General features: G+C 41.1%; 1 protein-coding gene and 1 pseudogene across 1 annotated transcript; one reads left to right on the forward strand and one right to left on the reverse strand.

Moving 5' to 3' along the window:
• The first annotated feature begins 1,435 nt into the window (after positions 1-1,435).
• On the forward strand, positions 1,436-6,907 carry LOC112555813 (endoglucanase E-4-like). The gene is made up of 11 exons (XM_025224341.1): positions 1,436-1,567; positions 2,100-2,233; positions 2,461-2,604; positions 2,772-2,959; positions 3,332-3,494; positions 3,868-3,982; positions 4,214-4,359; positions 4,601-4,750; positions 5,381-5,561; positions 5,715-5,905; positions 6,397-6,907. The coding sequence occupies exons 2-11, from the start codon at positions 2,101-2,103 to the stop codon at positions 6,462-6,464; spliced, it is 1,479 nt and encodes a 492-aa protein (XP_025080126.1). The 5' UTR covers positions 1,436-1,567; position 2,100; the 3' UTR covers positions 6,465-6,907.
• A 2,202-nt stretch (positions 6,908-9,109) lies between these two features.
• On the reverse strand, positions 9,110-17,735 carry LOC112558254 (annotated as a pseudogene).
• Between the last annotated feature and the right edge of the window lie 4,552 nt (positions 17,736-22,287).

Consider the following 22,287-nt stretch of genomic DNA (forward strand, 5'->3'; position numbering starts at 1 on the left):
GGAACGCACACTCACGGACAGACATGGAGTTTTCTTCAGACATGAACAAAAAATAAAATAAAAGCAGTAGCTGAACCTTTCAGCTGATATGGAGTAAGGTGACAGAAAGCATACGGTGCTAAGCTTTGTTGCCAAGTCAATACAGTTTTGAGAGACAGGTGTCGCACAGTAAATTTATGTCGGACAATGAAGATTAGAACTGATTAATTTTAGGCTTGAGAAAAGCTTCCATTGCTGCGTGTGTGTTCGCAAATCACACCACGACAATCCTCACTGGTGTTATGTAAACCTATGGTCATTATTAAAATCCTCATTTGATACAATATAAAATACAGTACAGGGCTTCTGCTAAGGCTAAATTCTTTGGGATCCCAATGACCCCTTCAGATTTTTAAGGGGTCCCTGTTCTTCGCCCAAATTTGAAGGGGACCCCATTGACGAAAATTGAAGGGGTCCTCCGAACTTTTAATGCGTACTGTACGCAATTTTTTGCGTAAGCAGAAGCACTGCAGTATAAAATACAGCTAAGCCTAACTGATCATTATTTCACTATTTGTAGTGGACAGCAAATATATGTGCATATAGCTGACCAGCACACTATTTTTCCAAAACATAACTCGTCGTTTTGAAAATAAAAATATATAGACCCTATTCCCCACTCAGTGCCTAGTTTGCATAATGGTAGAACAGGCCCTTTAAATTACAAAAACATTTTTTGGAAATGTGTGATTAACGTAATTTACGTGATTCGTTAGCATTTATATCCAAGTAAAAGGTAAAGGAGTCCTCTTAAAAAAAAAAATCCCATTTTAGGTGGTTGTGGGATGAGGTTTTAGAATTTAGAGACATAAATGCTCTCACAGACGTCTTTTCTCGCAATTTGTTTTACCATCCCAACCCTCTTTTGAACAAGAATGTGGACGTCGTTCACTGTCAGAAAAGTCATCTTCCTACGCTACTGCTGGAGTCAGCAACCCATTTCCAACAACCAGATCGACTAGGGGGAAATTTCAGCACACCATGGATTTGCTCAAAGAATAAACAGAGGAAAACAGTTATTATTAAATATCCGAAGAACTTTCTCGTTGATCTTTGCATCGTCAACAGAAAGCAAAAACGCACACATGATCCTATATTCCTGAGATAACTGAGTGCTGGCACCAAAAATGACCTACAGTTACAAGGTTGACTAAGTTGAAATAAAAGACAATGCCAATAATCTGTCTGTGTGTGTGCTTGGGTATGAGTGCATGTGTGCGTAAGGCATGAGTAAGTTCACTGTCACGATATGTATGTATGTGTTTTCTGTTCTTATTGTTTCTTCTTCGTCCATGTGAACGTCGTCGTCTTTTAACAGATGACGACCCTGACCTGTGCCTCATGACCATGTCTAGTTGCGACCACCTTTGCTGCCCCCTGTTCAATTGTTCGGTCCCCATGTGAAGATTACGTTGAAGGTGAACATGGGTGACATACTTCGATAAGCTGGATCCTTGAACAAGTCCGCTTATAAATATCTTAGAGATGTTTTATTAATCTATAGGCAGCGGCGGATTACAAATATCAGGTAAGGTTCAGTAAGAAATTTTATGTGACATATGAGTTCAATGTGGGATAAGACTGCGAAGGGAACGAGTTGTACATGCTTCCATGAAATTTAATGTTCTTGGATATATTTTCTGACACTAACGAAGTGTGTCTTGCACATTACTATATTTTTATGCCTTCTCTCTCGATATAATTTTTGTACGTGTAGTGTAGTGTGGTGCGGTAGTGGTGTGTGTGAGGGTGGGTATGCACACGTTTATTGCTTATTTTGTTTCAACCATTCATTTTAATTCATAATATAAGCGATTCGTTCACCCCCTCATCTGCTGCTATTTTTAAATCCCTCATTCCTTTCAACAACCAACATTCCCCTGATTTTTTTTGTTTAAAACTGCGATGTACAAAGTAGATGTGTGTGAATGAATTAGAACAAGCGCGTGACGTGTGCATATGGACAACTGTGTGCGTACACCATGCAGTGACGTACTGGGGAAACATCCTAGTTATGATTAAGTTTGCAGAGTGTAGTCTGTTGTGGTTTTATTTCAAAGGATGATGGCGCCGATGTTGGTGTTTGTTCTGACGGTGGTTCTCCTCCGGATAGAACCGATTCGAGGGTTAGAATCTGGTGCCAGTGACACGCGGAGACGTGCACCTGAGGCCAGCTCGACCCCTGCTGGACCACGTGAGTGACCATACTTCCCAGTGTTCTTTATTCCTTCTTAAAGCCCCTCTTTAACTGGAAAAATATAGACACCGGGTTGAATAAGTCAAAGTTTTCATTAAACCGAGATGAATTGACACCATCCATCTTGATTCCCTAAGTCGCTCTTGAAACCGAGTTCGCCTCACTGCAGTACACTAACATTTTCTCCAAAGTTTCATAAAGCGATAATTCTTTCACTGTCCCAGCTCCAAAAAGATACAACGAAGCCCTTCGATTATCAAACTTGTTTTACTACGCTCAACGATCGGGAAAACTTCCGGCGAATAACCCAGTTCCTTGGAGGAAGGACTCAGCGTTGCTTGACTGTGTGGTCGGAGGTTTCTACGATGGTGAGACTACTTTCTTTTTATATTATTTGTTTTCATTACTTGGATTTCGTTACTTGCAATCCAGAACACACACACACATGAACAGCTATATAATTTTTTTCTTGAGAAGTATGTAGATAGAGAGATGGACACAGACGTGTAAAATAAAAGATGTGTCTGTACGGCAGCTGGTGACCATGTCAAGTTCGGCTTCCCCTTCGGCGCCGCCATGACGATGCTGCTGTGGGGGGTGGTCCGATTCAGGGACGGGTATGTCTACGCCGGGCAACTGGACGACGTGTACACCATCAGCAAGTGGGGGCTGGACTACATGGTGAACTCGTGGGATCCCTTTCGCGAAGAGCTGGTCATTCAGGTAACACAGGAGTTGGTATCGGATGTACTGTAAGAGGTGGTGGTGTTATGGGTAATGTGCAGAGATTATTACAAAGGGGACTTAGGATCATTTTCTATATAGTTTTACATGTTTTGTATTCCTTATACATACAAACACTGCAGATGTCATTTGGAAAGCCTGCATGTTAGTACTAAGGTCTTAAGTAAAAGAAAATAGGCGAGAATAGTTTGTAGCTTCAAGAATTATTTTTCAAGATGTTAGTATCAACATCCCTCTATTGTTATTTATTTAAGTATTGGTTTTTCAAATCATCAGGACGAAAACTTTCATTACAATCATGTAAAAATTTTGTTGTTTCAACTTGTCGCCCTACCGGCCTCGCTTTTTAAGGTCGGTGACGGAGATATAGACCATCAGTTTTGGGGAAGACCGGAAGACATGACCATGCCACGGCCTTGCCTCAAGATCGGCGTTAATCGCGACGGAAGTGACGTAGCAGCAGACTACGCGGCGGCTCTGGCAGCAGGATCTATTGTATTCAGAGAAAAAGGAGGTAGCGATGGGCGACTGGATTATTTTTATTTACTTTGAAAATATGTCTTGTTTTGTATTCTTTGGAAAAATATTTTCACCGCTAAACAAGAGTTAAACTGTTTTTGTTTTATATTCTTTGGGAATTTTCCGTAAGAGACCTTTTATTGTTTTGTTTTTAGTATAGCTGCTGGTGCTGGTGTGAGCTGCGTTGAGGAAGCCTCAGTGTCCAGATAACCTAATATTTACCATAAAGTGTTTCCCATGGTAAAAGTCCCACTTTTCCGACCTGTGATTTCTTGCTTGCATAAATTGATAGTGTATTACTGCTTGCATGTAGAAGAGGAGATGGAGCTCTTGCAACACACGAGAACTATGTACTGCTTTCTTTCTAGATGTCCAATACGCCAGAGAACTCTTGTTGACTGCAGAGAGTATCTATGATTTCGCTGTAAACAACCGAGGGCTATACTCCAACACACTTAGCGCCGCTCAACAGCAGTACTACAGGTAAGCACTAGAGTAAATTGTGTTTTCTGTTTACAAAGAGGTAGAGGATAACGGTGATATACAAATGTTGTCAAATAAAGTCACATATTTGATTATATGTATCGGGTTAAGAAAAGCCTTAACGGACACCGCAGGTGAGTACACACATTCATACACATGGACAAAACTGCAGTCGCTTTCACTCTCTCTCTCTCACACACACACACACAATAATTTGCAGTTCCTTTGTAGATCGACTAACGACAAGGACGAGATGTGCGTGGCCGGTGTCTGGCTGTTCAAGGCAACGGGTGATGACAAGTACCTGTACCAGGCGGAGCGTGAACGCGAGAACACCACGTCCAAGGAGCTTTCCTGGGCAGATAAGACAGCAGCTTGCAATGTAAAGTTGTTATTGTTGTTATTATTATTATTATTATTATTATTATTATTATTATTATTATTATCATCATCTCAGTTTGTCTGTCTGGTTGGAAATTTGTATTCAGTTTGTCACCCGCTTCATATCGCGCCATTCAGAGGTCTGAAGTTACTGCCAGTTAATCATTTCTGATGGCAATATAAGGGTTTTGTTCTGGCCGCCGCGTGCACTCATTCTACCTTCGTCTTTCCTTCCAGTTGCTGCTGTACGAGGCCACAGGGAAGCACATGTACGCGGAGGATATCGAAGCTTCCTGAAGGGCTGGCAGCCGGGTGGCTTTGTACAGTACACACCCTGCGGCCTGGCCTGGTCGGAACAAACCTACTGGGGATCCAACAGACACGCAGGTGAAAATGCCATTACACACGCGGTATAAGATCCCTAGTTAAAAGGTCTTCAACTTTAAGGTGAGCAAGCCTTCAGATACCCAGGTAAAGACCTTCAAGGTTTAGAAGTGTCTCACCGACATTCTTATATTTCTCTTTCTCCTTTTCTCGTCTTGTTTTTCTAACTCACCAGCGTTACTTCGGTGGTGTATCAGGTGAAACACATTTTACAAAAACTCATAAATGGTTGATTCATATCTCACCTGACACTAAGATTTTAGGATATGGCACGTGAAGCTTTCTCTTTCCAGGTTTTTCCATCGGGATAGAAAAGAACATGATATAATGCGCCATGAAAATGGAAGACAGTGAAACAAGTTGCTAAGTGCCTGCCGATTTAACAACACAACCTGCTGGAAGAATAAAGCGGAAGGTGTCAGCAATAATATGGGCAATACTTTCTTCCTTTCCTTCTTCGCAAAAAAGTCCCCAGTCTCCGGCTGCCATTATCCATTGCCATTATTGCACTCCAGCTTGATTTCCTGTCTTTTACAAATCATAAACCTCGGGCGATCATTCGATAGGCAGAAAGAAGTAACTAGTTCAGTTATATTCTGCACTCAGTCCGGAGATTTCTGTCCATTGTTACAGCAAACGTCGCCTTTGCGGCATTAGTAGCGGCTGAAGACGGTATTGCCCCTGAGGTCAACCGGAAGTGGGCCGCGGAGCAGATCAACTACATACTGGGCGACAATCCCCATGACGGCGGTTGCTTTAGCTACGAGATCGGCTACGGGAACAAGTACCCTCTGAGGCCCCACCACAGAGCAGCGTAAATACATTTCAAAAGTTTATAGCGTGGGTGTGCACGTGACTATAACACAATTACTGGATTATTTTTGCTTTGTTAATTAACACTTGGATGACAGGCGAAGGATTCAAGTTCGCTTGCCCCCAAAATCTTTTGAATTATCGATATCTGTAGGTCCTGTCCCGACCCACCAGCTACCTGCGATCAGCGAAACCTGAATACAGACAATCCAAGCCCCCACATCCTGTACGGAGGGCTGGTGGGAGGTCCTATCCTCAACGACGGCTACAACGACACCAGACCCGACTACGTCCACAACGAGGTGGCCCTGGACTACAACTCCGGCTTCCAGTCTGCTCTAGCCGGTAGGTGGCGCTGTAACACTCTGCTCTAGCCAATAGCTGACCTTTTTACATGTAAGCCGGTAGGTGGCGCTGTAGCATCTTGGGTTTCATCCAGGTCACATCTTCAACCTTCAACTTGTCCACGAACGAAAACATGTCCCAGAATGCACTGCAGTTAAAAAAAAAAAAAGGATTGACGCTGATGTGATTGGTCGCGACTCGTGGGAATACGAAATCTTACATAAACATCTAAGCTACTCTATGATAATATTATTCGACATCGCATTCTTTGGCATACTAACTGTTTGTTTAGTAACTTACCGGTGGTGCCGGTGTGCTGCTGCGATTCTTATTACATTCACGAATGACTTAATTTTGTTCTTTAGCAATACACGAAGAGAGGGAGCCGTCACTCGCTGTTATTTAAGCCACTATTTTCATGTTCCAGAATGCATGCTTTCATTTACAAAATTTAGCTACACTCTATCTACATTTTTTTCGTTCAATTGCAGGATTAGCGCAACACACGTTTCTCGGTGACTTGCCAAAGACAAACAACCTATGCCCATGCAATGCCTGAGAAAAGTCACAGAAATAGAAGCAACGAGCAAGAAGTGACTGACAATAATTTCTCGGTGTTTTTATTTGGGTAGGAAGGAAGGAAGGAAGGAGAAGATATGAATTGTTATTGCCTATTTGAATGTCTCGTTTCTACATCTCTGTAACTGCTATTGCCGTTGGCTCATGTACTCTGTAAAACTGCGTGACAAGAATTGTTTTGTCTTCGGGGAAAGGGTTAAAAACCTTAACAGGTCTGGTCTTGCATACAGGAAAGTGCAAGAGAGAAATATATTTTTTTTTGTTCAAAGGGATATCCGAAAATGTCCTGGCTAAATTTCGATAAATTTTTAAATGCAAATCAGAGTTGTTGTAAAAGCAGGGTTTCCGTGCAGCATTGTTCTCCAGCATCAAAATTAGCTTTTTATTTAACCTAAAAATTAAACCGGTCCTTGCCTACCGCAACCATTTTTTTTCTGTTCATTTGCTTGTTATTCATTTCGATGTACGAGCTATGTGCCTCTCGTTTAAGAGTCGATTTTACAAGAAGTAAAATTTGTTTTAAGAGTTAATATTGATATAAAAATTTTCTTCATCATGAAGATTTACATATATATATATACATTTCCTTATATTTCTTTGAAAAAAATCTTTTTAGCTCCTTATGAGGCTAACGTTGAAAATATAGTACTGATTTCTTGACACAATCATTGACGAAGAAAAGGAGCTCAGATAAATGTAAGAAGCTCATCAGAGACATCCTGCACCACATTCAGCCTACAATGTATACTTTACAACACTCACAAAATTAAAAAGATCGAAGGCACACAGAGGAGATTGCAGTTACAGAGGATTTGCCACAGCTGTGACGAAGCTGATCAAGAGATTGTACACACACAGGATATTAAAGTACAGCCGTGGATGACCTGTTTTACATCAGCGGAGAAGCCTGGAATGATTGAAGAAAAAGGACAGAAAATGTCGCTTGTTTCTCGATGTCTGCCGCGGATGTGACCCCTGCCTATGTGACCACTCGTCTCCTCCATCTGCTTTTATTTTGGCATGTCCGGCTGTGTGTTAACTTGCTCTCCATCTCTCTGTGTGTGTAGACTGACACTGCTTTAACCCTCTAAAGATGATTTCAGCAATACTCAGATTAGTCTCAAGACTATGTCAAAAACGATTGTGGTGAGCTGTTTTTAGAAGTGCTCAGTCTTTGACCTTTTTATTGCGATGAAAATGTAAACAGACTGCAGTGTTTTAAAAAATTAACACAAAAATTAACTGTCGGTAATCGCTTGAAATCGCAACACTTTTTAAAATTACAGGTGGATTTTCCCTCCCCTGTGTGTATGTGTATGCGCGCGTGCGTGCATTTGTAAAGAAAGTGTATTGAGAGAAGTTTTGGTGGACGAAAGTTAATTTTGAGATAACAGGGCGCTGAAATATTTTGGTCAGTCCATGTAAATACAGAGAGTCAATAGGCAATTGGACATTAAAAAGGTTGTGGTACAATTGAAATAATTACATACAGATGTTTAAAGTCTGAATTTTCTTGAAGTTAACTATTAACTTCCTTTTTCTCCACAATAAAATCCGTTTTAATTATATACAAATTCAGTCGACTTTAGGACAGTAAGGAGAAAAATCTGCATATATGCAAGAAATAATTAAAAAAGACTTTGACTGAGGTAAGAGATAATAAAAATTCCAAAAGAATGAAGAGGAAAACAAAAGTTCAGAGGGAGAGAGAAAGACTGCTCATGTACACACATTTTAGACATCATACAGAATACAGAAAAAGGGAGGCTATAACTAATTCCAACTTTGTAAATGGTTAGTTCCCTTTGATCCTACATTCACCATCGTGGTGTCAGGGGAACGCTGCACGTACACAGTAGACATCTACCTGTCACGAACTCTTTTCTCGCTACATCGGAACAGGTGTAACTGAATGTTAATTAGTACATACATCATAACGAAGAGTGTCTTTTCGAAGAAGTTCTGATTAGGGCTAAGAGTTGTTCTGGGGAAACAGGCAGCAATCCAGAGATATACGTCCATGGGACACATAAAACACAAACATGCAGGTAATTATATCCAGCAGCTTCCTTTAAGCATCTCGCACACAACAGGTTAAAATATGACACTGACAAGCTGCGACAGTTGGAATTCTTTCTGGATTCACAAGATATTTACTTTTCCAGAGACTCTCAGGTTTATCTTTAAAGTCAGAAACGATTATTTAAAACGTCAGTAAATTCACGTATTTTATCTTCCTCTCATCTAAAGTAAAAACAAAACAAAACAAAAACAAACACATTCTGTAAAGAATGCAGGAAAATGGCAGAGGAATGTCTCATTGTGTTCCACACGCAGCAGCTACCCGCTTTGTGCCAGAGCACACCCATGGTGGTTAACAGGTTTCCCAGCAGGTCGTCATGAAGTCTTGTGTTAAACACGTTCCTACAAATGCGCACTTGCCTCAAATAACGAACCATCGCACCTGTGACGGCGACGATAGATGGTATCGAGCATGTTCTCCTCTACAGTTGGTCGCAGCTTAGAATTTGCCCAAGGACGCGGATTTGTTTTTCTTAAACCAAAGAAAAAAAAGTACTGAAAGGGGAAGGTGAGTTGGTGGGTGGGTGAGGTGGGGTGAGGTGAATAGCTATCGGGATTCTAACGGGCCTCGGATGTTTGAAATACTACTCACGGCTTGCTCATCTTGTCCCTGGCCTGTAGGGACTGAACAGCGATTCTTTGTAAATCCAGAAAAAATATTGTGAAAATTGTGTTAGAACATTAGACTTCCCTCATTTGCGTCATTCAATTTTTGTGAAAGTGTTCTACATTTGTAGCAACAATCTATATTACAATCTACTTGGAAAAATTTGACAATTCAATGCAACTTTATTTAGCCAGGTAAATCAGCACCTACAGACCATACATTGGTCAAAAGTACACGAATTCTTTTTAAGAATACACACAGAAGTCGTTTTTATTCAATGCGATTTTCTTCTTTTTCTAACAATATTCACTTTGCACAGTTCAATGGCTTTCCATCTGTTCAGCCGGCCAAGTTTTTACTCAGGGCACGGGCACTTATTGTTGGTCTGCGGTAAGTGTCCGGTGGCCACCAGCCGGACCAACGCTGAAAAGGGAATAAAGTCATAATTCTACAAAAATAAACATTAAATCGATGAAGTTAATTCAACAACACATATTGTTTGCACTCGTCATCAGTGATGAAGCTGCTGATGAGTGTGATTGACGGCAATGCCTCGGGGAAATCAATAGCAGCAGACTGCCAGTCCAGGCACGTGCGTCCACAAATCACTGGCCAGGCCTTACATGTAAGAGCGTCAGCTATTGGCTAGAGCAGATTGTAACGGCGCAGCTTACCGGCTAGAGCAGACTGGAAGCCCGCGTTGTAGTCCAGGGCCACCTCGTTGTGGACGTAATCGGTTCTGGTGTCGTTGTAGCCGTCGTTGAGCAGCGGGCCTCCCACCAGCCCTCCGTACAGGATGTGCGGACTGGGTTCGTCTGTGTTCAGGTTTTCCGGAGTGCACTGCTCGGGTGGGGCAGGACACGACCTTTGACACGCGTGTAGGCTTTAGCAACATTTTATTTCGACAAAATACTATTTCTGTCGCCCGAGGAAAGGTGGAAAAGGGTAGAGAGAAAGATTAAGAATCAATGCATGGCGAGGATAGTTTTTATAAAGTTGTAACGATAAGCGTTTCATTACACGCCATACTTGTTCGCAAAGCTGCTGGTCGTGTACTAAGAGATACTAAGAACTGAATAAGAACGTTCTAGAAATAAAGAAAATTACAGCCTACAAAGAGAATTACATCACAACTTCGAGATTAACAACGATTCTTTTGTCCTATTATTTTTTTTTTTACCGTGTTCCTAAAATAAAACCAGAGAAACAAAATTAAAATTTAAGTATTAATATTATGATGATGATGAGGAGGAGGATTACAACAGCCGAACATACTCTACTGCAGTCGAGAATGGTTAAGACCCGGAGGATGGGAGGTGAGCTACCTGTCAGGTCTGGTGTTGGGGGGAGGGGAATATGTGTTTTATGCCGAGCCAGCAACTAAGCCAGCCCTGTAAATAGATACCACTTGCAAAGAAAGAACAGTGTGCCCGAGGCGAAAACTGAATTCAGCACAGCCAACCCTCACTGTACTGATGACACCTGTCGGGTGGAAGCAATCAAAATAGTATGACCACGAGGACAGCCGGAACTACGTGGGCTTCCTTGGATTGCAACATTTTTTTTTATACCTGACTTCGGAGACTAACTAGTCTTTCGCATGCACAGACAGCACGAACAACCGCGGTTGCCTAACATTGACTTCGATCGTTCTGTCTGCTTATTCTGTACAAAGTAAATCCCTTCAACAACAACAACAACAACAACAACAACAACAACAACAACAACCCCTCCTAACCAAACCCTAACCCCAAACCTAACCCAAGCCCCATTTTTATTATAAAATGTTAAAACACTTGTACACACAGAAAAAAAGATAAATACGCATACCAAACGAAAAAAAAAATCCATGAAAAAGCGAAACTGCAACATTCGACCTGACAACGACGCACTTTATCCTCTATTGTGACAGTTTCGACAGGTTAGTCCCCAGTTAAGCTATTTTTTACTGTCCTCCTTAAAGGACAAATGAAAAGATGGTGTGCGCATGTGTTGCGGATCAATACAGGAAAAATATCGCTCTCGGGTCAAATCATTCGTTCCCCACCGTGAGGTGGAATATGAGCCTTTATCGATGAGGTAGTAGACTACATCACCAACACTCCAACGACCTGAGAGCTGTGCTAAGCTTACGCAGCTTTGTGGTGGGGCCTGAGAGGGTACTTGTTCCCGTAGCCGATCTCGTAGCTAAAGCAACCGCCGTCATGGGGATTGTCGCCCAGTATGTAGTTGATCTGCTCTGCAGCCCACTTCCGGTTACCATCAGGTTCCAGGCCATCCTCTGCTGCCAGCAGTGCTGCGAATGCTACATTGGCTGATCGAAAGAACGAGTGGTCAACGGTAAATTGTGTTGAGACCGAGTAGTGGCTGAGGCTATATACTGATGTAACTACAGAAAGTCCATTCCTAAATATTCCTTAATATATACAAATAGCTAGCTATTTAGCTGGATAGATGAACCTACTGTGGTATTAATATGCTTGGTCATGGCAGAGACAAAAAGAAAAATTATTGTAGCAAGTATTTGACAGGAATGTAAGAAAGCAGCAAACAGACTGTAACAATATTACACACGCACGCACAAACACACACCAGCATGTCTGTTGGAGCCCCAGTAAGTCCGATCAGACCAGGCTAGACCACACGGCGTATAATCCACTAATCCACCTGGCCGCCAGTTCTTTAAGAAAGCCTCAAATTCATCTGCGTAGGAGTCCATTCCAGTGATTTCATACAGAAGGAGCTGTCGGGAAAATGTTATTAATCATCTCGGCTTTTAATTTATAGTATGATAGACAAGATGAAGACAAGATCATCGATATGAAAATGAACAAATCTTATTCTCCAATCATCGACTGGAGTCTGCCGATAAAGAAATAGTTAAGAAATATTATAATACTTAAGAGCACCCATATTCAATGTGTCAGTAAACAACAACAAAAGACAAAAAAAAAAAACAAAAACCCAAAACAAAACAAAACAAAAAATACTAGGGTACAAAGAAATGTAGGAGTCGTTCAGGAAAGGAAATAACATTTCAAGGATTCCTTCAGTCATCCCAGCGGTCCTTTGCAAGGTGCCGCCACAATGGCCTCTCCATCTGATGGCGATCCTCACCTGACAGGCGGCTCGTTTGTCGTTCCACGACAGTTCTTTGGCGGTGGAAGTCTCGTGCTCCTTCTCCGCGCTGGCCAGGTAGTCCATCTCCCCCGTGGCCTGGAACAGCCAGGCTCCTGCCACACACATTTCATCCCTGTCACCTGTCGACCTGCACACACAACGTCTAACGGTCAGGCACGTGAGAAACGTAGCTGTAAGACATCTTCAAAATGCATCTGTCAGATGCGGTCGAGGATCCCTGCAGTTTGGGGCCGAATCCTTGGACATGCTTCAAACACTCGTTTCGTTGGCAAACGTATAGACGAACACGTTTGGACCAAACCACCCACCATCCACTATGCAATCGTAAGAAACGGGCAAGGTGCGGATGTGAGAGGTATGTGTGTTGTGGTTGGGATTGACCTTAATACAATTATCACTGTATGTACGTCTACGTAGGAATTGACATGTGGACATATGTCTCATTCTGTAGTGTATAGATCCATGCTAAAAAAAAAAAATGAAAAAAATAAAACCAGCTGTAATGTTATGAGCTGATGTTATAAAGCGATGACGCTATAAGAACATTGATATATCAATAATAATATCTCTCTCCATTGTGGGAAAGTCGATAGAATAATAAGAATATTTTTTTCTGACATTTCACTGACCGTTGACCTTACATTTAAGTTAATGTCAGTTGGAATTTCAACACCTTCCTCCCACTTACACACACACACACACATAAAACGAAAACAAATGTCTGTTCAAGCAGCAAACGCCCTTTTTGGTCTCCTTGCCCTAACCACGCGATGTGATGGAATATCGGCTGCCCTCGTCATTCTTGAACTGTTTATCAACGAACACGATTTTGCCGGAAGTCTGAAAAAGTCTGAAATCAAGTTTTTGTATGCTTTATATTTTTTATGTCGTTTGAGCCCCAAAGTGTGGGTGGTTTCATGTGTGAAGCTTCTGGTCATTTTCTTTTATTACGGTTTCGATTTCTTGTATTTGAAATTAATTTTTTTAACTCTTCATGTCAGGCTGAAATCTTTCGACTTCATCACTGTTCACAAGCATCCTCTTTTTCTGTGTATGAGCACTTCTATCTCCTGAAAGATCTTATTAAAAACACACACAGTAAAAGAGAGAGAGAGAGAGAGAGAGAAAACGAAGAGGGGAGGGGAGATAGAAAGAAGAAAAAGGAAGGAGATAAAGAATGACAAACACCACCTCAGGGAAGTTTGCTCCAAAGAGAATTAAATATTAGACCTAAAAATCAGCAGTGGGAGAAAAAAAAAAGACTTCTTCCAGCTGCTGACAAAACTCCCCAAGCAAATAACAAAACAAATGAAAAAAAAAAAATTCACACGAGAAATAAACGAGGGAACGGATCTCACGCGGTAAGTACACATATGACGTCACCAACCTGTAGTACCAACTCTGGGTGAGGGGTGGGCTGTCGGTGTACAGCCCCCTGTGCCTCTCGGCGAAGTTGTAAATACTCTCGGCTGTCTCGAGAAGTTGATTTGAGTAAGCGATTTCTGAAATTTCCTCGACGCGGCGTTCAGCTAGGCTCTGTTTTAGCTGGCTAACCAGCCTCGTCCAAGTAAAAGAGAAGGTCTAGAACATTCTTGATACACATGGCAAAACACAAAAACGCTGACATTAATCACCCTCACTTTTATTTTAAAAAAAAAAAAAAAAAAAAAAAAAAAAAAGAAGAAAAAAAAGAAATGAATTTGCACACCAGAAGTATTACTAGCATCGACTATTTTTTGCTTACCTCCCTTGTCGCGGAAAGCTATGGCACCTGCCGCTAGGCCGCAGCGTATTCACCTGCTACGTCACTTCCGGGGCGGTCTGGGCTGATTTTGACGCAAGGACGAGGAACCGTGATGTTACCCGACTTTCCCCAATACTGATGATCCAGGTCGCCATCACCTATCTATATCAAGACAAATTTCAAAGAAAATAGGATTTTGGATAAGGGAGCGGACAAAAATTAGGAATACGATAAGGCGCAGCCGGGTTTGATGGTTGAGAGACGGATATCAAGCGGAAAAAGACTAATTTTCTACCACCTGAAAACAGAAAATGGCAGCAGAAACGGAAGCGTTAGTCATTTCCTTCACACCGTCTTCTATTTCCTGAGCGCCTGAGGCTGTAGCCACTATGCAGAGGTAGCCTTACCTGGAGTTAGAAAATAGACCAGAAAAGTAGTGGTCCTGTAATTGGGAGCTAATAGGAAAGAAACACAGGCGAGGATGAATGTCTCTAGAATTAACAGTAAAATAATTAATTTTTTACTGAAAATAAAGGTATCAAGTAAGGAAAAAAAGTGACCTGAATGACCAGCTCTTGAGTAAAAGGATTCCACGAGTCCATCATGAAGTCCAGTCCCCACCTGGCGATGTTGTAGAAGTCCCAGAGCTGACCAGCTGTCGCGTAGCCGTCTTTGAAGCGGTTGACCCCCCAAAGCAACAAGGTCATGGCACTGGCCAGGGGAAACCCAAACTTGACACGATCCCCAGCTGTGACGTCACAAAGGGACAAAGGGCAAAGGTGTATGAATATCGGAAGACAAAAACGATAAGAAATAGAAATGTGTAAAGAATGACCGGTCTTAGAGCCATAAAGAGAGGAACACTATTGTACTAACAGCTGCAGGAATATGTAGGAACCGTAGCAGCAGAATACAGAAGAAATATCAATTATATTAAATAGAAACATGAAAAGTCGCGAGAAAGATTAGAAAGAAAGAAAAGAAAAAAAGGAAAATGGAAGAACAAAGGTAAACAAAAAAAAAAAACAAAAAAAAAAAAAAAAAAAAAAAAAAAGAAATAAAGAACGAACTAACAAAACAAAGAAAATAAAGAAAGAAAAGATAATTCTGATTAGCACTCCGAGAACAAGGAGTGTGCAGATGAACTAAATAATTCTACTGTCGTTTTGACCGGCACGATTTTAAAGAAGGAAAGAGAGGAACTTGCTAATGAACTAAAGGAAGGTAAGGAAGTGGAGGTTTTTCTTTTTTCTTTTTTATTTATTTAATGAGATTACAAAAGAGGAGATGCGCCGACAGCTTCACAGGGTGCCCACTCATGAGGCAGCCAGTCCTGAGAAAGTAAAGCCTTTCTTCTGTGCTAACTAGCTCTCCAAAATTCTCCAAAAATACTATTTTTACATGTTTCTTTTAAGTAGGTATGTCCCTCCCTGTAGTAAACATCTGGTATTCTGCCAGAGAAAAGTCCCGTGACAGAAATACATGATCCTAGTCCTGTTTCTTCGACCTACTGCGTTGAAGATTTTTAAAGGAAAATCCTCAGACGTTCATAAAATGTAGTTCATGACTTTTTAATATCTTCTTCAGTTTGCCTGCAGAAGTGATCGCAGTATAGCACCCGCTGTTTCATGTTTTATGAACACCTGGGGTACCCAAACATCCGTGTTTTTTTACCTCCCCGGTGTTTTTAAAAATACAATTCAAAGCCATTTGCTTGTTCAGAAGCTATTTCGGATGAATATTGATGCCAGAACGTTTCTGTGGATTTTACATTACCTGACTAATAGACCTAAATTTATCCGCATCTCTAGTCCTGTTATTTCTGATACTATGTCCACAAACATGGGTGGTCCACAAGGGAAGCAGCTCTGTGCTTTCTTGTTTTTCTTGTACACGGCTGAACGTGGGCAAAGAAATGAAGACTGCGCATTGGTTAAATTCACAGATAACACCGAATATTCCAGACCGATTCCCTCCGATGATGATTCTCACTACAGACAGGAAATCGATCACTTTGCTGCATGGTGCAGCGGTCATTATGTAGCGTTGTATGTAGAGAAAAGGAAAGAAATTATTATTGATTTGAGGAAGGACAAGGTTGTCAGGGAGAGTTGTTCAGGAAGCTGGATAGTTGTTGAAGGAGGAGTAGCAGGAAGGGTTGACAGTTGCAAAAATGTAGGTATAATGATCGATGATTAATTACTTGGATAAGTTTATGTAGAGAATGTTTTTAAGAAGGTTCACAGTCGGTTGAGGAAACTGCAGCTTTTAAGTGTGCGCTTAAAAATTATTGCTAATATTGTACACTTTTGTTATAAGAATAACCATAACTTTTAGTCTAGTGTACTCGGGTGAGGAGGTTGCATAGTAGAGGGCTAGAATAGAGAGCTAGAACTGGGAGGTCGACTTTCTTTGTTGTTTTAATCCTCCAATGTACTTTATGTAAATGAAGTTGTTACGAAAAGAATAATAAAGATTGTAAAGCTATTATGTAAGGTACACAATAATGACAAACTACAAAAGTTTACCATCATAGAAGCCTCCCACAACACAGTCACCAAGAGCTGAATCTCTCCGCCAAGGTATTGGGTTGTCGTCCGGAAGTTCCCCGGATCTTTGGGCGTAGTAAAACAGAATGGACAGCCTCAGAGCTTCGGCATAATTCTTATTGCCCGTGCTGGGGTGTTCTGCAAATAACTGACAATAGCTGTGTAAATTTATTAAAGGAAAAATAGAATAAATCTTATATAAGATAACATAATTTTGTGGTTTTGTAATAGATGTAAATAATCTTAAAACAACCTTGTTATAAGCAGAACTGGAAACCTAAGAATACTAAGGATGTATAAATGCTTTTTAAGTGTTAGGTTCAGTTTTAATCCTTCCTCCAATCACCTCTCCCAAAGGATTATGGGAGAAGAAGTAGGATTGTGCACTTAAAGTTTTTTTCTTGTCAATAATTTTAATATGGGATGCTCTGCCAACCTGGTGGATTGATATCGAGGTTTGGAGCACTCATGGAGAACACAGTTTTGGGGACTGCCGGAAGTGACGTATTGGCCTTAGTTGACGTCATTCTTAAGTGAGTGCAGACGTCGTCGTTGAGTCCGTTGACGTAGGCACAACCGTTTGGTTTCGTCTCGCCGCTGCTCGTACCCATAATAGTTATGTTGATAGTCTGGCCGGCCTGCTGGGGGGCGCCGAGGGTCTTGCTGGACAGCACGAACTCGCGGTCACTCACCTTGGAGACAGTGACTGATGATCCGGCCTGCGGCAATGAAAGTGAGGTGTATGAGGGTGTGAACTCATGCCGGCTCTCTCTCGGTCTCTCTCTCACACACACACTAATCCACATTCGCACGAACATTTATTTATGCACACATATATCCACAGATAAACATCTGTACATGCAAGTAAGCTTATTGAAACACACAACAGTCAAAGAACTAGAGAATCAGACGTGTGAGACGACAACTACTCACGTCCAGAGACTCTACTGGCAAACTAAAGAGGACGTGCACCGTCCAGCCATCCGTGGCTGTGGGTACTTGCACTGCCAGCACCCCGCTGAAGCCGCCATACCAGTAGTTGAGCACCTGGAAGCGCACGACGCCCTCCACACCCGTAGTCGCCGCCGAGACAAGCACGAAGACAAGCAAGGCTCGCAACATTCTGTTAGAAAACTGATGTGTGAGATTTTGTTAAAAATTAGTTGTGTAAGCTTTTGTTAAAACAATTCAGGCTAATGTGCAACATTCTGTGTAAGATTTTGTTAACAACAGGCTGAGATGTGGAAGTTAAGACGGATTCAACATTGTGTTAAAATAGACTAATGAAAAAAATATTTACAAAACGATCTGAAATGTTAGAATAAAACAGACACATTATTTTGTCTAATCTCCAAAATAGCATAAAAAGAAATGAACACATTTTTTCCGGCTGGATTTATTTTTTTGTTTTTAAGCCAAACAATACAAGAACCAGGTTTCGGATTAACGAGAAAGGTAAAGCATCACATCGAGATGTATTTCATGATGTGAAACTCACTTCACTTAAATTCTGCTCAAAGCTTTTGTGATATTTTCGTTACAATGTGAGCCTTTATGCACAGGTTAAAGACAACAATATACAGGACCAATTTGTCTGTCTTTCAAAAAGAAAATGCTTACCTGTGGCTGAAGAGAGGGGTTGTAGAGAAGGAATCTGCTCTTATAAATGACCCTGCCGCCGAGCTGTTCAAACGGAAGGCGTTGAAAGACGGTGGACAACAGACAGCTGAGCAATATTGAAATAAAAAATAAATGTTTTAAATATTCAGGTCAGAAACAATGAAGCTTTGTTCTAATTTCAGATTTCAACAGAGGCTTTGTTTTCCAGAGGTCGTAGAGTTCGAGCTGATGCACGGAGGTCGGCAAAATGACAAACAAACGAAGGAGGTACCATTAAAGAATGTGTGCATTGAAGATGAAAACGATGATGACTTTTGATTTCAAAATAATCATGAGTGTGATATTGGTGTTATTTTGAAAGGGATGGAGATTATCAAATCTTATTACAAATTTTTGTGAACCGGACCACGGCTTCTCTGGCTTTCTATGCACCTTTCTGTACATACAGTAGTCGCACAAGTTCAACAAAGGAAATGTGAGTTACCTACAAAAGATATCTCCCAAAGGTAACAATTTTATGATGAAAGCAGACACGCCAAAATTAAAAAATGCCAATAAGCTAAGTTTACTCTAAAAAGAACACGTATTAGAAATACTACACAAACACAAAGAAAGAATAAAGAGTGCACACAAAAGTTTCAAAAATAAAATTTTAAAAATGCTCAGGATAGAAGAAGTCAAGAACAAAGAGAGTTTGCTGATAGTGAGAATGAAGGGGAAGGGTGTTTGCACAGTACTTTTCCCACCCCTTCTTTAAACAAAATGTTGGGCAACAGCAACTTTGGAAAACGTTTTTATTCCTCACGCCCCTCCCGTGTCCTCGGCATAGTCCGCCGTGTGCACCTCATCTCCCAACGGGTCCAAACACTGGGAAGGGTGCGCTGGGGGCTGGGGCAAGATGTGGGGCTGTCCTTACCTTCGGTTGGAGTGACGACGCTTTTGCAAATGCGTTACAACAGACGATAAGATTAAAAAAAACCAACCAACAAACAAAAAATAAAACCAAAAAAAACAACCCACCCAAAAAACCAACGACAACAACAAACGGAAAGAAGACATCGTTGCTTCTTTTTATACTTTATTTTTTAGAGTCTGAATTTTTTCTCTCGGATTATCTTTTGTGTGTGAAGGCATGTTTTTCAAATTTTTTGACTGTTTGGTGCAAGTGAAGTTGAAAAAGTGAGGGTAGTGGTGGAGGTTCTGATATTGAGTAGCATTTTTCTTTACAGAAGACGATTCTTCATGGACATTGTGTGTGAGACAGTGAAAGAGAAAGGCTTGTGGCAGTGCACGAGAGAGAGAATTTATGTGAGTCGTGGACACATATAAACCTTTTTATGACATTCAGTTTACAAATACATCGAATGACATTATATTCTTGTGAGTTTACATTAACATGTGACCAATCAAGCAGAAAATAGAGATAGAAAGTAGAAGAAGAAAAACAGAAAGAGAGAGAGAGAGGAGTGATGGAGGGAGGGAAGAAGACACTCCATAGATTTATTTTAAAGATATAGGACATATTTCCCATGAGCTCTATAGACATATATTCAGCTTCGTTAATTCTATCCGTCTGGATGGTCCATTTGTAAGTGTTAAAACTCGACCCATCCCTGCATGTACACGTGTGTGGTGGAGTGAGCACTGTTCAGACATACATGGAAATGTCAAGTAAGCTCCACTGAACAGCACAGGGACAAAATTCGCACAAAATGTTTTTGGGTTCTCAAGGGAGAATAAGTTCAAATCTCTTTGAAAGTAGCTGACTCTTTCGAAAGATCAAGAGATCAGAAAATTACTAGCATTTATTTGATTTGTCGTAAATCGACTCGTGTGCTCCGCAGATATAATTTCCGTTTAATATTCGAGCTGTTCAGACTGCGCGGCTGATTGGGCAACTAGAAAGTTTTTTTGAAGAAAGAGAAGACAATTTTTTAATTGACTGCATCAGCGAAACTAGCAAAAAGAGAGCGGAGAGAAGAAATTATTTTTCTGAAGAAGACAAAAGAAAATAAGAAGGATCAAGGGAAGGACGAAGAGGAAGGGACAGAGGAGGATAAAGAGAGGAGAGGTCAAGCTCTTGAGGACATACGGGGAATGAGATGTTAGAGACTGAATTTTTTCGGGGTTATATTTTTTCGGCGGTTCTCATCTTTTCTCTCTCGCTGTCTTTCCTATCAGCTTTTTACGGAGTCAGGTACCCAATCCACAGATGTGGGAAGTACACTGCGTCACTCGGGAATCGAACCGACCAGGGTGTACACGTTCAGATTCGGACGCCGTTTGAAGCTACTAGAAGAAGAAAATGGAAAAAATACACCATTTAAGTGGGAAATTCTTTGTCACAGCATGCAGTGCATCCTTGACCATCTCTGCGAAGAAGACCCCGCAGAAATAGTATTAGTTTGCGATGCCAAACAGTTTGAACCGAGCTAAAAGGATTGTTTGACTGTCAGCCTGCAAAAGACTAACATCCTGAGACAGAATACAGATGGATCGCCAGTCATCACCATCGATAATCATAAACTCGAAGGTGTTCATCTGTTCAACTTGGATCCATCGTAACCTACAAGCTCTCCATGGATCCGGAAATTGCTTTGGTTTAAAGTCACGTGACTAAATTTAAAGCTCCGCGAAGATGACTGGATGAAGATAATGTTACACGGGCTTGGAAGAGAGGCTCAGATTTTCGAGAATTTTGTCACATGTGATACTGAGTCGGAGTTGACAGATGAAGAAATGGAGAGATAACGAATCTTTACACTTTCACCTACGTGTATGCTTGATATCGCACGAGCGCTTGCAGAAGACAAAAGAATTGTTGTAAGATCGAAATTGTGAGACAAGCACAGATGCCGAAATTGTGTGAGGGGGGATTCAGATCGTCAGTATTCATTATTTAAGCACACCTGGGGTTTTAATTTGACTTTTCTTTTGGACCCACAGTCGACACAAAAAAAAGAGAGACTCAAGGAGACTAATGCACTAATGAATTTCAACTAGGTACATAGCAGTACAAGTGAAACCTTGCAGGGAAGGGTTTTCTGGGTATGTGGGCTTGGTCAAGAAACTGATGAAGGTATATTCTGGGTGGAAAGCAAAACAAGAAGCTTCTAGAAATCAAAACCATTATCAGCGTTCATAAAAATCTCCCAGGTACCCTCACAAATAAGATCTTCAGTAATTGAGTGATAGGATTGAGTGATAGGACTGAAATAGAGAACGAGAAAAAGAGAGGTGAAAGAAAGAGAGACAGGAGAGAAAAAGAAAAAAAAAAAGGAAAATTCTCAAACTGTTCACTCAATTGGTCGCCATAGAAACATGTGCGTGACTGTTGCTTTTAATCTTTGTCACGAAATCCTTTGTGGGTCTCCGGATGTGCTTCAGACTAGGAATAAAGACAAATTCGGTAGAAGCTTTTGTTCCCTTCCTGAAAGCAAACTCTTTACTCTTCCTTCTTCCCTTCTCTCTATCCAGCAGTTCATCTCCTAATGTTTCATTTCGCATGCCGGATTTATGATTAGAACGATGTACAGAGCAAGAAAAATACTTCTTGGCCCATATTCTAACAATTTTATCTCGGAGAACCTGTCTCGAGACAACAACAAGTCAAACCTGACACTGCCTGCCAATCACTGTCGATGTTCCAACGTAAAAGATGTGTAAACTGCATTCGAAGCCGATAGAAACCACGAGAAATATTTTTCTTTCCGTCTCCTTTGCATCGAGCTGAAGTTCTTTCTTAAGGTTTTGTCTCTCGTCCAAAATTAAAGTTCTCAGGAACATTTTTGTGTTCATGTTAAAGGCAAGGAGTTCAAATAAAACAGCTCTGTGGAGTGTTAAAGTGACTCTGAAAACAATGTATGTTGTCGCTTTTACTGTTCTGTAGTCGTTCATGCTGCTTTTGCTGTTGTAACCACGCTCCTAATAGGTCTGATGTCAAGACAAATAAGCATTACTTTGGGAAACCTTTCTTTCCTGACTCCAACAGCTAATGCGACTTGCAATCATTAAGAATCTACATGAATTTCCTAAATGTTGGTATAACAACAGCAGCTCA

This window comes from Pomacea canaliculata, linkage group LG2 (assembly GCF_003073045.1).
Source record: "Pomacea canaliculata isolate SZHN2017 linkage group LG2, ASM307304v1, whole genome shotgun sequence".
Classification (NCBI taxonomy): Eukaryota; Metazoa; Mollusca; class Gastropoda; order Architaenioglossa; family Ampullariidae; genus Pomacea; species Pomacea canaliculata.